This window comes from Falco rusticolus, chromosome 9, assembly GCF_015220075.1.
Source record: "Falco rusticolus isolate bFalRus1 chromosome 9, bFalRus1.pri, whole genome shotgun sequence".
Lineage (NCBI taxonomy): Eukaryota > Metazoa > Chordata > Aves > Falconiformes > Falconidae > Falco > Falco rusticolus.
The window spans coordinates 19,487,857-19,505,524 of NC_051195.1; the positions used below are offsets into that span (position 1 = coordinate 19,487,857).

A 17,668-nucleotide genomic window follows, 5' to 3' on the forward strand; every position below is an offset into this window, starting at 1 on the left:
CAAGAAACTTCATGCATACGTATGGTGGGTGCGATGCTGTGCGAGGGTAGGTGCGGTCTGGTTCTGCGCGGGCTCAGTGTATCCCCGGGTGGTCACACGGGGACCATTTTGGGGTCGCATCAGATGAGACCCTCCCCAAGGTCAACAACTTAGGACCCTGCACATGTGCAGTTAGTTGTTGACAGGCACCAAAACCACAGGATGAAAGGGTGGAAAAAATACCTTGTCAGTCCTGCCTCTGCAGGGCCAGAAACCGGTGTCCCCTTTCTTGTGACCGTGACACCTGCCACGCACCTCAGTCAGCAAAGCCGGTGTCTTTTTGTACCAAGCAATGTTTAAGGCCAATGTCCACTCATCTGTTCGCCACCACAAGGCTTTGAAGATTGGAGAGAGAGAAAGTCACTTGCAGCTGATGGGAGAGGAGTATCACTCCATAACAGAAGTTTCCTTTCCTCCTAGACCACATTTTAAAGGCACTTTAAAGCCCTGAATACCTACACTTCAATGCTCCAGCTCTGAAGCAAGGAGTAGCTGGCACCACTGAGCTGAGAGGACAAACAAAACAGGCATAGGCTCAGTTAGTCTGCTTTGAGCAGAAGCTGCAACAGATGCATCTCCACCACTTTCTGCCCTTTCATCCAAAGCCCCCCCGCTCCCCGTACCCTCCTGTCTTACTGGTGTTGCTTTGCCAGTTTCACAGCTTTCATCTCCCCTCGGCTAGTTGGATTTAACACGGAAGACCATTGGAGAAGCCAGCATGGGGCAGGCACAGCATCCTGACCAGACCAGGCTGCCAGTCCTCCACAGAGCCGGGGGAGTGCAGGGGTCCTCCATCCTCCGGCTCATTTTGCCAGCAATGCTGGCCTGGAGCGCTGCACAAACGGTGGCTCTGCCAGTTGGTGCCGTGCAGGGATTCATGCCTATCTTTGAATTAGTTTCACTTCACGGGCCCACCCTCATGAATTTTGCAAGCACCTGCATGGCTCATTTTATGCCCACCGGTGAGATGAGGCCAAGCCCTGCAGAGGGCACAAGGTCCTTCCCCCCACTGGCCAGATCACAACCCACTTTCCTCAGTGAAAGATGGTGAAAACATTTACAGCCCTGCTAGTCTCTCTTAAGCAGCTGAGGGGATGGTGTTAATTAAAAGAGATAAAATCTGGCCATGCCGTTTTGCACAGGTGAGGAAATCCAATGGACTCAGCTCAACTCCCAGCCCTGCCCGTACCTAAGGTTTTCCTCTGCACCTCGTGTTCCAGGTCCAAACAATGACCTGGGGAGCAAGTCCCTCTTGTAAAGCTCTCTGAGACCTAGAGGAAAGTAAGTGTAATTGCCTAGTTAAACACCATAAAGTAGTTAAACCATTTCTGCTGGCTATTCTGCCTTGATGCTGGTGTAGAGCAGGGAGCCCACATCATTCCTGACCTGGAAACCAGGGCCAATGGCTGCATTCCTTATCAAAGACATATGATTTAAAACCATGAAGAAATAAACTTGTTGCATTCCAACCAATGCATCTGACATACAGCATCCTTCATTCTGCCTCCCAACCACAGTTTCCCTCATCATTCTGTATTTTCTTATCTTGAGCTCTTTTATATGGCCTACACAGAGCATCAGATGTGACTGCCCCGGCACTATACAGCAGTAATTACCTCCCTGCTGTTATATGCTGTACCCTATAAATTACCCATCCCCTTTTGCAGGGGGATTCCCCCACATGCTCATGGCTCAGGCTGCCTGTCAGCATCCATCCCTGTACCACAGCGCTCCACCAGCACTCCCTGCTTTATACCAGACCTGATTCTTGCCCAATTTGAACCTGTATTGATTTTTCCCCTCAATTCTCTAACTTTCCTTAGCTGAATAACATCAAAGACAAAGGATAAATTCCCTTTTTGCTTGCTTACCCTGCAGATGCAGGAAGTATGCTCCCCGCACCTACCTGTAGGTCATTTGGAGATATTAAATTAGAATAACTGGACTCTCAAAGCAATTCTTTCAGGGCTCCTTCACCCAGCCCTTGCCAGTGATTTCTCCGAGTTTACAGTCCAAGCTGGGAGAGAAGAATGACAAGAAGGAAAAATGCAAGCTAAAATGGCATGCATCAGTGTATCTCCAAGAGAAATCACTCCATACACCAGCAGTTGCACAGTACCTAGAATCGTCTTTATTAGTAATGCTACTGGATAATTAAGTTCTATCTCAAGAGGTATTTCATCTGTAACATGAGGGAGAGGATCAGCAGAGGTGCAACACAGTCAGCAAACAAGCAGAATCTCATGTATCCTGAGCCCAGAGGACAATGTATGAGCTGAGGAGAGCAGGTCGTGTGGCAGGGTCTCAAGTGGGAAGCACTGAAGGCCACAAAGGGACGTTTCAGTTGCCAGCAAGAGGTTGGCTTGGGCTTTTCTGCCACGACCAACTACATTACTCCAAGCAATGCTCCAGCACCCATGGACACGCTAGCAGCGCTTACCCCCATGAGCAGCACCCAGCCGGCTGGCCGGCATCGCTACCCTCAGCCCCTGGGCTGCCCTTCAGGCTGAGGTGGACCTTCACCTGGGTCCTGGCCGCTGGCCAAGCGCCAGGGGCTGAAAAGCTGCAAAACTACCAAAGCAACAGGGTTAAGAGCCCGCACATGGAAAGTCATGTGCTGTAAAGCTGCTCCTCGCTACTGTATGCCCTGTACATTTTCCACTCATGTCTGGAATTTGCATTTAAATAAAAATCAGCCGCAAAGCAAAACTGTGTGTATTGCCAACGAGCCTGAACTCAACACTGGAAATGATTTATATAAAAAACCAACACCCACCAAGCCTACATGTCACCTCATGGCAATAACCACCCTTGGTCCTGCTGTTCTCCCAGCAAAGCCAGGGCAGCTGCAGGTGGAAAGGCACCAGCCCCTCGCTAACCACCACATCCAGCACGAGACGGAGACAGCCTGGCAACCCAGACCAGCAGCTTCACTGCTACTTGATCAGGCAGGTGATGCTGAGAGAGCATCCCACTAATACAGCATCTGCTAATAACCCAGTTTTGAAGGAACTATTTTCCATAGATAGCATCCCTAAGGCACCAGCTGCAATACCAAGTTATGCTGTTACATCCTTACTTACCAGTTCACCTCTCCTAGATGACAAATCCACCCAATTTGAGAAAATGAGTACCATAATTGTATTTAGTTCAAGCTGCATTTGCATATGGAAGTTTAAGTGACTTTAAAAGCCAGTCCTCTTTGGGTGGGCCACATTTGGGTATCACAGTAGCTCACCCCCTCTGAAAACATCTGGAGACCATATGCCACCTGTCTACAAAAATTAATCAGCTTTCTGCTATTAACATCACATCAGAGCCTCTCTAATACTTCTCCCTGGCTTTTACAGACCTTTCTCAATGCAGACTAAAGGCGCCTTAAAAATCTTGAGTTAGGACCACTTAGCATTTTTCATTCCTTGGGGCTCAGCTGCAGACAGGTAAATTGGTGTCCACAACCATCACGCTGCAGTCACAGCAGGAGAAATGGCCCCTGGCTGGCCACAACATACAGCTCCAGCACTAGTAGCACCGTGCTGGGAGGTGGATGGTCCCTCAATTCAATCTAATCTGGAAAAATTAAAGCAAGCATTAGTCAAAATGGAGAGGTTTCCCTTATATGTGCTTTTTTGTGGCATTAATGTATGAAATTTCCCTGAAATGTCGCCCTGCTCACAGGCGCAGCTGCTACCTGCTCCTGAAGCTTGCTTGAAGGTGCTCAAAGGCTCGAACCCCCTTTAGCTCAACACCATCATGGCAGCTTGATAAAGGGGAATCCCCGCGAGACCACCAAAACACCGCAGGGCTAAACTCCTAGCAATGAGGCAGAAAAACCCAAGGTGCTGTCAAAAACCCTGGCTTCAGTTTAAAAGCAGCATGGTGGCACCAACAAGCCACCACCCTTGCCCACTGGCACTGGGGTGAGGGCCAGGTTTCCCTGTGCTCCTGGTGCCCCCTGAGGTCCCTGGGGAGGATGAGGCTTTTTGGTCCATTTGGTCCAGTCAAGCCAGGGAGTGACAAAGGTCCAATGGAACCTCCCAAGCACAGGGGACCCCACTGCCCAGAAGGAGGACTTTCCCTGTGGATGCAGCTCCTCCTGCCAAGACAGGTGGCCTGCCCCAAAATTGCAGTGTGCCTGGCTTCTTGGGGAAAAAAACCCACTAAATACCCAACAGCAGTACCACAAACCAAGGTCAGCCCCCCTGGCTGCTCCTCTACACGAGGTGGACAATGAGAATGGAGCAGGCGGACCCCACAGCCAGCCCCAGCATGAGGTAAAACGTCATCAACACCCCCGCAGCCTCGGCCAGCTCTTTTGGCACAATCTTGGGGCCATAGACCATGACCAATGTCCCCAGGTAGCCATTACTCAGCCCCAGCAGTGCCGTGAAGACCACTGGGTAGACATCTCGGTTGAAGACCACCGCCTGGATGTGAGCCCGGGGTTGGTAGTTGCTGAGAATGAAAAGAGGGAGGAAGATGGTCCTGAGGAGGACAAGGGCGGGCAGCAGCTTGCTCTTGGGGCCGGGCACCTGGATCCAGGCAGTGACCTGCCTCCCACACCAGTCAGCAAAGTTGTACAGGAGGAAACTAGTGAGTGGCACAAAGTACTTGGTGCTCCACAGGCTTCCTGAGGACTTACTGACAGACTCAATGTTGGAGGAGAGAGAAGGGAAGATGATGATGGAGATGAAGAAGACATAGAAGAGGCAGAAGCCAAGGAGGGCGGTCTTCTGCAGGATGGGGCGAAGAGGGGGGATGCCAGTGCTTTTTGCAAGGAAGGATGTATTTGTGGTGCCTCCTGGCTCTGCCTTGTCCTCTGTGGAGCTGTTGGGTGGCATGGTGGCCAGAGATGGGCTCTCCTTCTGGCTGTTCATGTAATACCTGGAAAAAGAGAAGGAGGGAGATTATTAGCCAAGTTGTGGTGGGGAGGGAAACACAAACTGAGATTTGGAGAGAGAGCAGGAGAGAAGTTGGTGACACAGGGGTGTCTGCTGGACCCAGTGAAGGAGGTTGCAGCAACCCCATCGCACCTTCAGCTCCTGCCTCATACGGAGAGGTGACCCTTAGGGACCCACTCACCCCCTTCCACACTGTGGGGATCCCTTTACACCATTGGTGGTTCACAGAGGGGACCTATTGCATGCAGCCATTTAGGGGGCCAGGTGGCTTTGGGGATGCAAGCACCAACAAGACCAATGACGCATGCACATTAGTGCATGATGTTGCAGATATGGACGCACTATGGGGACCCATCTGACTGGCTGTTTCTAGATTACAGCTTTCTGCTGACTTCACACATTTCAAAAGCCCTGGTGTCAGCATCCCGCTTCCCCAGAGAGGTGAGGTTTTGCCAGAAACTCATCACGCGCCAGGGCAGAAGCCCAGTTTCAGTCTGCAGTTTTGGTCAAATGGGGAAGTGTGGCTGAGCGGTACAGTGTCAGAGCTGGAGCACATGAGGTGGGATGCTGGGGGGTGACAGGGCAAGGACCAGCATAGCAAGCGTCCCCGCAGCAGCTCTACTCAGCATCAACAGTAGCGATCCCCCGCAACCCATGCTTGTGGGATGCCCGGGGCAGACTGGTGCACACACCTGGAGTACTCTAGCTTGGGAAGGAGAAGGTACACCATGATGCAGATGACGATGAAGATGTCTGCAGTGAGGAAGTAGGCCAGGGCACTGTCTGTAACATCAGTTGCTGCTGCCAGGTCTATCACAGAGGCGACGGCGCTGATTGTGCCACCCATGGCCTGACCTGTGTGGGGAACCAAAGACCTGGAGCTCAGTGCCTGGGGGCGAGCCAGCCTGACTGAGATGGGTGCAGGTGAGGGACATTGAAGTGGCAGAGAGCAATTCACAGCACCTCCAGCAAGCAGGACTTTGATGCAGAGAGGGAACTCGGAAACAGCAGCATCCTCTTATTAACAGCTTCCGGCATGCACAAACACCCCAGGGGAAGCAGCTCATCCCCTGCCCCACACGCTTGTCCCCAAACCCAGCTCAGGGTGTAACTGCAGACACCACCTCATCTCCATTTCCACACCTTGCTGCAACACCGCTGTTTGTGGGACGGCATCACCACCCAGGTCCCATCCTGCATCCCCTTCCAACACAGCTGCAGCACTACACAAGGGCCACAATGAGACCCAACATGCTGGGCTTGCACAAGCCAAGTCCTGCAGAGAAGGTCCAGACCCTGCCCAAAGCCTAAACCTGGCTTTACATCAGCACATGTGTAACCACCTCTCTTCTGCACTCCCCCAGACAGAAACTCAAGCCAGCAGCAACAGGTATGCCGTCTTGGGGATGCAGTGATTTCCCCCAGTGGGCTAAACTCATTAAAACACTCCTGTCTCGGCCCCAGGAAAAATTTCTCCATCTTGATTTTTTTTCCCCTTCCCCTCTTTGTTTGTCAGCCACTCCAGCACATTTATAATGTTATCAAACCTCCAGGCAGCTCATCACTCATGGCTCCCCTCGTCACTCATGGAGATGCATGGAAATGCTGAACAGAATGGAGGTGAACAATGCAAAGCTGAAGATTCCTCCAGCTGCAAACCGAGGAGCTAAGGGACTTATCTCCTTACCCCCTTTTCCCTGCACAGAACAAATAACCAGGTCAAGCTGGTTGAACGAGCTGCTCTGCAGGACGTTCATTCCCTGGGGAGGGATGGTGAAGGACCCACTTTCCTTGTCTTTGCTGAGCCCTCAGCACTTCGGTTTATAGGTATTTACAGAAATGAAAGCACCAGCTCATGTGACCGAGCATGTTTCTCCTTCAGTAACTTCCCTTTATCTTTAGGACAAAGTTTCTAAAAATAAACCCATTGTGAAAACACATCAGATGCATGCAGAAGAGAAAGAAAACCAATCACCCAACCACAGAAAACCCAAGAGCACGATCCCACCAGGACAGCGCTGCTGGGGGACACCAACCGGAGATCAGTGCCTGCAAGTTCTTCATGGGGAAGCAGCTGCTCAGACCAAAGATGCTGCTGGTGAAGATGGTTGAGGCGCTGCTGATGACGACCACGCAGCCAATGGTGAGGGCAAAAAAATGGGTGGTCCAGGTGGAGGTGTCTACCTTCACTAGCACCGTGATCACCAGGAAGATAGCCAGCATGATGAAGAGGGAGGACAGGATCCGGATGCTGGCAGGCACCCTGGGCACAAGGGGAAAGAGAGATTCCCGCATTTAAAACTATAACATGAAGGTGTGATGCAGAGGACGCCAACTCCTCTGCTGCAAGGATCAAAGAAAATAAAGAAAGGTGTCGGGAGATGAGGAATAAAAAGTAATTATTTTTCTCAGACGCCTTTAGATGTTAACTCTGCAGTTTCCACTTTTGCCATCAGTAGGACTAAGCCTATAAGCCCAACTGAGCTGTCAATACCCACTTCTCCCAGAAATCTGAAGCTATCCCCATCGCTGGAGCAATGAACAGCAGCAGCAATAAAGCCTGCCTGGGAAACACGGCAGGCTGGGTGAAAGCAAAACCAGGCATATCGTTACCAGATAATTAGTTGTTTGAGCATGGGGGTTACTTATTACCCAGCGGAGAGACTGGCTGGGCTGGCCTGGGGTGTGGGACGGAAGGGCAAGGCAGAGGTGGGGAGCCACACCGGCAGCTGATATCTAGAGATCAAGCACACAAACACGTCCTTCTTTGCCCGCAAACGTGCAGGAGTTTGATCTGGCATAAGGAAGGGTACAAATGAAGGGATGTGGCTATTTTAGATTTAAATCAAGCTTGCAACAAGGCACAGATGGTCCATTTCCTAACCCAGTTCAGTGGCTGGTAGGACTAGAGCAAGGCGTTACTCCTGCCTGGATGAGTTCAGCTCTCGTCAGCCCATCCCCTGGTAACAACAATGGCATTTTTAAGAGGAAAGACCATTTGCCAAGCAATTAACCAAGGAATTTACTAGGAATTTATTTACAGTAGTGCAACTCAAGCCAGCTCCAGGCACAGGTGCTGCTGGCTGGGAGCAGGGTGCTTCGCTTCATCTCAGCCGGTTGCAATTCAGGCAAGGACAGACAAGGGGATTTTGGCTGCACAGGGAGGCTCATGATGCCCTATGTGTCCCATGGCTTCCCCCCAGGGGAGGGGGAGACTGAGCTGGGAGCCATGGCTGAAGCCGGAGAAAGGAGTGACACAGGCAAAGCCAGGGAGAGCCGCGGCTAATAGACCTGGGAATAGAGCAGCACTTACTTGTTGACCAGCAAGAAGTTGCCGACCAGGCACAGCACCGAGGGCACAGTTGAAGCAATGGAGATATAACTCTCAAAAAAGTCCTGCCAGGAAAAAAAAAAAAAAAAGCAAAGAAAAACAGGTGTGTGTGGGGGGAACAACACATGAATTTCAGGTCCTAAATACGGCATGATACAGCACGCATGGGGAGTTACGATCATAGAGCCATAGAACTGTTTAGGCTGGAAAAGACCTTTAAGATCATGGAATCCAACCATTAACCCAACACGGCCAAGTCCGTCACTAAACTGTGTCCCTAAGCACCACATCTACACATCTTTTAAATACCTCCAGGGATGGTGATTCCACCACCTCCCTGGGCAGCCTGGTCCAATGCTTGACCACCCTGTCAGTAGTGAGGACATTATTCCTAATATCCAAACTAACCCCCACCCTGGTAGAACTTGAGGCTGTTTCCTCTTGTCCTGTCACTTGTTACCTGGGAGAAGAGACCAACCCCCACCTGCCCACAGCCCCTGTCAGGCAGCTGGAGAGAGTAACAAGGTCCCCCCTGAGCCCCCTCCTCTCCAGGCTAAACAGCCCCAGGTCCCTCAGCTGCTCCTCATCAGACTTGTGCTCCAGCCCCTTCTCCAGCTCCGTTGCCCTTCCCTGGACACGCTCCAGCACCCCTACGTCCCTCCCGCAGTGAGGGGCCCAAAACCGAGCACAGTATTCGAGGTGCGGCCTCACCAGTGCCGGGTACAGGGGGACAGTCCCTGCCCTGGTCCTGCTGGCCACGCTGCTTCGGACACAAGCCAGGATGCTCTTGGCCTCCTTGGCCACCTGGGCACACTGCTGGCCCATGCCCAGCCGGCCGTCAGCCAGCACCCCCAGGGCCTTCCCCGCCAGGCAGCTTCCCAGCCGCTCTGCCCCAGCCTGTGGGGCTGTGTGGGGTTGCTGTGACCCACGGGCAGGACCCGGCACTGAGCCTGGTTGAACCTCATACAATCGGCCTCGGCCCATGGGTCCAGCCTGTCCAGATCCCTCTGCAGAGCCTTCTTGTTCTCCAACAGGTCAACACTCCTCTCCAATTTGGTGTAGGTGTTCACCTTGTTGCATTGTAGCATGTGTTGCAAAACTGCTCAGGACAATAGGCAGCAGGAACGGCCCCGGGGTGGGGGGGGTTGTCCTGTCCTGGGACATTTCAAGAAATCAGGGACATATAAACTTCAGAAGCACAAATGGTTAAGGAAATACCTGCCTTGGTGCTGCACTGGCCTCATGGGGCAGCACCCGAAATAAGGAGGTATGAATCTATCCTGCTAGCTGCAGCATCCGGGACAAATCCCCTGAATGTTTCATCTTACTTGAGCTCTGTGAGCTGTTTTTTATAAATCAGGGCACAAAAGCATTAATATTAGTTAACTGCCTCAAAAGCCTGTGATGGTTAGCAAACCTGTGCATCCCCTTTCATGCAGTGACCGCAACACCATGCCTGAGAACGTGCTCCAACAAAAGCAGGCTGAGTGGGGACACAGGGACACTATTTTCCCTGCCAGTCTCCCTCTCTGCATGCACAAAACTCATTGAGAAACTATATTGAGACTCAACACACATTTACTCTGGGGGCTTGTATATCGTCCAAGCAAGTTGGTTGCAGCATCAGTCAACATACACCAGCTCACCTCACACAGAGGTCAGGCTGGACACACAGAAAGCAATAACCATGGCAGAGAGAGAGAGATTTCTTTGCCAAGATTGCAGCCAAATGCTTACATTTTCAATCCATTTTATGTATTATGCTGTTAAAGCACGTCTGCTCCATCTTCTCCCCTCAAGGTGCTTAATCCCTTGTTTTTCCTGTGGGAATCTCAGCCAGCAGGTAGGACGAAGCTCGCAAAGAGTTTATGACCTGCATATCCACCCCCATCATGATGGGCTTTCATTTTCTGCAGTTATCTAGCTACAGAGATGGGGCCATGTCACGTCCGAGTGCGAGAAGGCACTTGGCACATTTTCTCTGCACATCACCTTTTTTTTTTTTTAGCTTTGCATCCTAGTCTTTTAATCAGTTTACAAGCACATTCACCTATTCTTCCCTATCAGGAGCTTTACTGTAAGCAACAGGAAATCTAATAATCTCTCCTAGAGGGTCCATATAGATGGAGACATAAATGCCTGCACTTACGGCATCGGCTTAGTGAAGCAGAAAGCTCAAAACACTATGGCCATATGATAAATTACAGGAGAAAAGACAAAGCAAAATGCAAAGCTGGCTGCTAAAACTAAGACTTATTTACCAACCTACTTAAAACAAACGCCCAAACCAGCCTGGGGATATTTAATATACTTCCAAGTTAATTTTCTTTTCTGTTTGGGGAGGAAAAAGGACTTTATAACACTTTCCACGAAACAGAAGTGTACTTGAAGTACTCCAGCAGAGATGCTGCATTTCAAACACCCTGGGGAAATGTTCATTCATTCCCAGTAATGTGCTCACAACAGTGGTGGGAAGAAAATTGGGAAAGTATTTAAGGCACTAAGGAGCCTGCACTGCACTGGGAAATTTTACCTTGCTTTACGCATGGCCAAACCCTGCTAGAAAAGAAAAGTCAAGTAGAAGGGTTTCAATTGCTGTCATTTATGTGAAAAAAGAAAGCCTTCACGCCACATTTTTAATACAGCAGCAGAATGAGGAGTGGCAAATTTAATCCATGCACAGACCAATGGAAAATATCAGACTCCGCACCCATCTCACCTCTTCAGTCCTGCTCCTTAGGTGCTAATCCAGCTCAGATGGTAATTGTTCTCCATGGATGGATATTCCCACCCATCACAGATATGCTTTCAGAGCAAACTTTTGTCTATGCAAGATATACCTAGCTCCTCTCCCTTTCTGCTGAGCCCTCCTTGACCTGCCAGCTCATCTCTGGGCACCCCTTGCTCACAAGGGCTGTGGTCCTTACCACAACATGGTTTTAGAGGAGAAACACAAACACTGAAAGGCTGTCACCCCTTTCCTACCTGCTAATAATAATAACAATTAATCATCATCATCACCACCACCACCAAAGCAAACGTGACATCTTCCTTGCCACCCAGAGCTGCCTTTCTCCCACCTCTGCCTCTCATGGGGGAAGGTCTCATCCCTCAGCCATGGAGCCAAGGCACATAATGGAGGCGTTTGACCCTGTATTAACTACAGCATCTTCCAACATGCTGCCACGATGCACACCGCGCACTTGGTACCTTAAAAAAATCCCAAACAAGAACAAAGCATCACAGTGGCAAATCAGTCACCAGCATTGGCCAGTGCTGCCAAGATGCTTTTGCAAAGTAGTTTTTATTTTGCTCCAGCCTGGACTTGGCGGCTGGCTCCTGCCGGGCTGGAAAAGCAATCCAGGCCCATGGCGGCAGCTGAAAGCACCAGAGCGTTACCTGGAGCATGGGGCATGAAATTAGCAGCAGCAAGTAGGCTGGAGCCAAGAGCAGGCTGCCAGTTACAGGTACATCTTTTCAGAGTTGAGCTCCATTTGCAGGTAAGCTGCTGCAGCACTGTGGCTTGCCATCCCAGGGGAGAAATGGGGCCGACTGGTTTATTTTTGATCAGACTTGCCTGCCACGGGAAAGCCAGTTGCTTTTCACTGAGGAATTAGAAAGCATCCTGCCAGGCCATACAGAAAGAGAAGAAACATCTTTCCAACAAAGTAATGGCTGATCCAACCAAGAACAGGGCTATGCAAACAGCTTTTTTACACAAGCACATCAGTACTTCAGCATCCTGGTTGGTGACACACTGCTTCTTCCCCATCAAAAACACAGCCAGCTTAACAACTTGTCCTGGTTTTGGCTGGGATAGTGTTAATTTTCTTCTCAGTAGCTGCTGTGTTTTGTATTTAGTATGAGAATAATGTTGATACCAACCTGACGTTTTTAGTATAAACATGACTTCGCAACAGCTAAGTGAAGGACTTTTCAGTTTCTCAGGAGAAGAAAGAAGGCTGGAGGGGCACAGGAAATAGGGAAGGGACACAGCCTGGACAGCTGGCCTGAACCAACCAAAGGGATATTCCAAACCATAGAATGTCATGCCCAGTACATAAACTGGGGGAGTTGGTGGGGAGCGGCCAACGCTGCTCAGGGGCTGCCTGGGTATCTGGCAGTGGGTGGCGAGCAACTGTAATGTGCATCACTTGGGATCTTTTTTTTTTGCCTTGTAGATGTTATTCTTCTCTCCTTTTCATTATCACTGTTATTATTATTATATTTTCTTTCATTTCAATTATTAAATTATTATCTCAACCCACAAGTTTTACCTTTTTCCCGATTCTCCTCCCCATCATGCTGAGGCTGGGAGTGAGCGAGTGGCTGCGTGGTACTTAGTTGCTGGCTAGAACCATGACACAGCTATTAAAATTAAAACAGCTGTGGATGCCATACTGGTGTGAGAAATCATAGAGTAAATGCAGGTGTCACACCTGGCTCTGTATTTACATAAAAATAAAACATGCCCAAACCACCTGAACAAGCCTGGCAATGGGAGGAGGACAGGACGCAGCCTCATCATGCCAACAGTTTTTCCAGCCACAAAGAAACACCATTGCTTTGTCAGGGGCACAGAGAAATAAACCTGTCACGGCAGGAGGAACAAGAGAAGGTGGCTTTTTGGGGCAGAAAAAGAGAGGCCACCAAGCCTGCCATCCCAAAGCCAGCTCATCAATTACCCCATGACAAGCTCCTTGTCCCATATGCCAAAAGCCAGATGTTTATCACTGCGAGGAGGTACTCCGGTCACAACTGCCACATCTTGAAGGAAAAGCAGTAAAGCATCCAGAGGGGCTTCAGACTATCAGAAGCCACATGCTCCAGGGCTGGTGCTCCTGCAAAGCCCGGCTGCCACCTCTGAATGATGTGCTGCACCAGCCAGTGCAAGGGAAAAAGTGCTTAAAATGTGTTCGATGCCTCGCCACAAGGCCAGAAGCTCAGAGTTGCAGCCAAGTCTGGCTGGGAAAGCACAGAACCCTGTGGGGCCCAGGGGCTCACCAAACATGAAGGTCAAAACAAAAAAACCCACCAAAACCACAAAGAGATTTTTACCTTGCACCATAGAAATCGCCCTATGAAAGGCAGTCTTGCTTATGGGGCAGGTTAAGCCACATTTTTTAAATGCACCTTAAACCTTAGCACTTCAAGTACAGGTAAAAGACAGACCATAAAGTGCTACACCTTTTAGTTCGAAGCATCTTTCTTGCAACTATTTGCACTCCCCAAATAAACCTCTACCCCTGGTTTGCAACAAGCAAAACCCCAGAGGACATTCATTTACTTTCCGGGGAAGTGGAGGGGAAAGGAACGAGTCAGGAGGGAAATCAGCTTTTTTTTTCCTGCCTCAAAAGCAGCACACTCACCCGCAGATCCGATGCTGCCTGCCCACCTGGGCCTGCCTGTTCTGAACAGTTTTGCAGCTTGTACATCCAGTAGTGCTTTGCTGTGATGAAAAAATTCCAGGGCAGGAGGGACCCGATGCCCAGGAGAAAAAAAATAACATAGGCCCCATGTAAGCGGTCGCTTGGCTTTTGGCGGCTGTATCTGTTCACCAAGGGCTCTTCAATCAGGGGTTCCTCATCTGGGGAAAAGCTGCCAGTGGCCGGATGCATCGTGCTGGCACGCTGCAAAAAACCACCACCAAAAAAGATATTATCACGAGTGTTGCAAACTGTTGCTCGCAAGCAGCTGTGCCCAGCTTCCCCCTCCTTTGGCCCATGATCGCCCAGCAAACGCTGGATGAGTGAGCTGAACCGGCACGGGGGTGGCTGGACCCCCGAAAGCCATAGGAGAGGGGACTGAGGCACGGCGAGGACAGGCTCTGCCGCAGCAGCACCCATGTTTCCATCCATAATTAATAATTAACCCGTCCCCTTGGCCTTACAAAAGCAGGAACCCTCGGCTCATACAAGGCTCCAGAAAAAGATTAACAGCTTGTGAACTAACAACTCCGTCAGGCTTTGCAGAGCAACCTGTAACCTAGCGTAACACCACCGGGCTTCCTAAAATGACTCGTAAACTAATGCAACACCGCCAGGCTTCGCCGACCGGCTTGTAAACTAACGTGACACCGCGAAGGCTTTGTAAAAAAATGACTCATAAACCCGCACAACGTCACCGGGCTTTAGAAAACGACTTGTAAGCTGACGCACCGCCAGCAGGCGAGGCGAGGCGAGCGCCAACTGCCGCGGCAGCAGCGGGCGCTGCAGAACGGCTGTGGGGGCACGGGGCGGGGGGGGGCGCGGGGCGGGGGGGGGGCGCGGGAGGGGCACGGGGGGTGCGGGAGGGGCACGGGGGGTGCGGGAGGGGCACGGGAGGGGCCGGGGGGCGCGCGGGGAATGCCGGAAAACGGGGATTCGGCAGGCAGCGTTCCGGTTCCAGAAAGAGGAAGCGTCGCGTCCCGCCCCTGCATCCCTCCCTGCATCCCCCCCCCGCATCCCCCCCCCGCCGCCCCGCACACCTGCGCCCCCGCCGCAGCACTTACGGGGGGACCGCAGGGCCCCGCCGGCTCCTTCCCCACAGAGCCGGGCCCGGCCGCCCCGCTCCGCCCCCCCCGGGGGTGGCACCGGCCCGGCCCCCGGGCGGTGTCACCTCCCCGCCCGCCCCTTGCTGCCGGCACCGCCGCCGAAGCCTGCCCTCCCGCCTTTTTCTTTACCCTCTCCCCCTTTTATCTTTTTACGGTTTTTTTTCTTTTTTTTTATTTCCTCTGTCTCCACCTGGCCTCTTGCAGCTGCACCGCAAGCAGCGCTGCCCCCCGCCCCCCGGTTTACAAACGAGAAGCGCTCTCAAAATTGGTGCGCCTGGCTCACGGCACGGCCATGGCAAAGCTTTTGCCAGGACTTGGGTTTTGGTGGATGTCACCGAAGTGCGAGCACCTGGTCCCCTCCTAAGGGTATGAGGGTGGGGAATGGGGAGCATCTTCTGTAGGATGAGGGGCCCCTGCCAGAGCCAGGACACGGGCTCCTCCTTTACTCACTTGGCTTCCTGCAATGCCCCACTAGGATTAATTTCATTGTAAAGCTCTCAGTTTCCTCCAAACTACACTTTAACACTTGCCCCGAGGGCACCATGGGACTGTGAAGGAAAACATCACTAGCCTTCCTCTGCCTCCTCTTTCCCTTCTTCCCTCCCCAGAGATGGGTTTGGCTCCTTGGCATGTGGGCAGCCACACATGAAAAAGATAAACCGGTGAGGCCCCAGCTTTTCTGCAGCCCCACTCCAACCAGACACGCTTTGCCAATTTGTTTGCACTTGTGCTGGCAATTAGTGGAGTTTTACATCTTATGTTTCCAGTTGTCAGCTGTTTGCCTTTAGCCTTCCCCATCTCCACTATTGCAGGTAACTATAACCAACCTGGGTCTCTTCCTTGCGTTTTCCTCCATTGCACATATATCCAGCCTTTCTTCATCGAAGCAAAATAAGCCTCTGTTTATTCGCAGAAGGCCCTGAGATGGTCCAGTCTGTTTTTTTTCCGTGTACAGCTGCCTATGGGAGAAATACAGATAAACCCAGACAGCTCACCTTCCAGCAGCACCAGTGGACACAGAGCTGGCCACCGTCTGGGGGCTGGGGCCAGCCATTACCCATCTCCAGCCTCTCTGAACCTTCAAGGAGAGCAGATCAGATGGCTTTCGTCACCCAAATGTTAAAATAGCTCAAGAAATCTGCACGCTCTATTTTCCACCCCCTTCTTTCACTAGCAAAACAAGCAGAAGCACACAACCAACCCACTGGCAGTGTGCTGAAATGGAAAGGCTTTAGAGGGGCACATGAGTTTCTCTCCAGAGGTTTGTCCTTGGGATTTTCATCCACATTGACATGCCAGGCTGAAAAAGCACCTGAGGAGATGGCACAGCCTATCCGAGTCAGTAACCCATCAACTCAGAGGGATTCGCCTGATGTTTCTGACCTGCTGCCGTCTATCATGTCAAAAAATCCACTGCTGGAGAAGAGCCTCAGATCACATCAGCACAAGGGACCGTGAAGGCTGAGCAGGGGAAATGAAGCCAGTCCATGCTTAACCGAAGGCGTGACGGCCCCTTGAGTCAATTTTACCCATACACGAGAGACCCTCTGCAACACAGACCCCCACATGGGCTCAGGGCAGGTTTTAGGGACACCCCTGTGCTCAAAGCAGGGTTCAGGCTGCTTCCCTCCACCCCAGCCCCATAATACAGGGCCAGCGCTGGTCTGAAAGCAGGGTGAGCTGTGAAGGAGCGGAGAGGGTATCACGGCTATCCCATGCCGTAGGACATCTATGGGCATCCATAGTACTACTTGCCCTTGCCACGCTAGAAGCATAATGGAGCAAAGGGCGTGCAAGTAATGGTTAAGAGATTAAAAATTATTAACCAGGACTTACAGAGCAGCTGCCTCCACCCCTTGGTACAGCTTGATGTGCACAGAGCAGCTCACGGTAAGTGAATTGTAAAATCCAGCGGGACTGGCCCAAAGGAAATTTCCTGAACACACAATGGAAAAGTCAAGAGACCCTGACGTGCGCTGCTCCGGTGCTCCTGGGCATCCTCTCTCTGGATGAATAAATCTGTCGACACTTAGTGATGGCACGGCAGTGACTTTTGAATCTGTCATGGGGACTGAATTTTATGTGTATAAACTGCAGAGAGGATTTGGGCCAGCTTAATTTTAAGGGGAGTTAACAAGCTGGGTATTTCTGTAGGAGGACATCAGGTGACTCAGGCAGCAGTCAGCTGAAGCTATCCACAGCTCTGGGCCCTTGGAAACATGGGCTAGTGCAAAAGGTGCCCAGCGAAAGCAACTTGGCAAACAGGTTAAAGGAATGAAGATGCAAAGAGAAAGTTACTGCTTCTGAGAAGGTATCTGCCCCAGCATAGTATTTGGTGCTGGAACGCAGGGGAGCAGTGTGGTGGAGGCGGTCCCCAAGGGAGTGATGGGGCAAGGCAAGGACACAGAAGAGCAAGGTGGGGGTTGGAGGACAGGGGTGCCCAAGTTACGTACTACAGCTCCATACTCCTTTCCCCGCTCCCCAGTTAAGCACCCTGGGCCTGGTCCTTGCTGGAAGGGGCACTGCTTTCTGCAGGATATCCCTCAGGGAAGGAAATTAACTGCTTGATTGTGGCTTAGCCCATGAGACAGTTGTAGCGCTAGTCTCCTGTCTTGTAATCATCCATGCGAGTCCAAAACAAACCATAAATCAATCTTTACAGCTTACCTCCATTAGGGACTCCGACAGCAACATCCTCCCGCTGCCAGCGCTGGGACACCTGAGGCATCGGACCCAAAAACAGGCTGGAGGGGATGCGCAAGGGGATTCCCATGCTGCTGCTGCTGCTCCAGCCAGACCCAAACCCCTGCAGATGCTAAACCCAGCAGGAACTGGTGAGTGATGAACGTGAGAGGAGCGAGCAGA

General features: G+C 51.4%; 1 protein-coding gene across 2 annotated transcripts; it reads right to left on the reverse strand.

Annotated features, from left to right (window-relative positions):
• Positions 1–2,147: 2,147 nt before the first annotated feature.
• Positions 2,148–14,821, reverse strand: SLC29A3 (solute carrier family 29 member 3). 2 transcript variants are annotated; one of them, XM_037400374.1, is made up of 6 exons: positions 14,762–14,821; positions 13,641–13,901; positions 8,254–8,336; positions 6,977–7,203; positions 5,633–5,795; positions 2,148–4,923 (listed from the first exon to the last, which is right to left on the reverse strand). In XM_037400374.1, exons 2-6 carry the CDS (start codon positions 13,887–13,889, stop codon positions 4,254–4,256), a joined length of 1,392 nt encoding a protein of 463 aa, XP_037256271.1. In that variant the 5' UTR covers positions 13,890–13,901; positions 14,762–14,821; the 3' UTR covers positions 2,148–4,253. The 2 variants fall into 2 exon arrangements, with proteins under 2 accessions (XP_037256271.1, XP_037256272.1); XM_037400375.1 differs by having other exon boundaries at positions 14,738–14,812.
• Between the last annotated feature and the right edge of the window lie 2,847 nt (positions 14,822–17,668).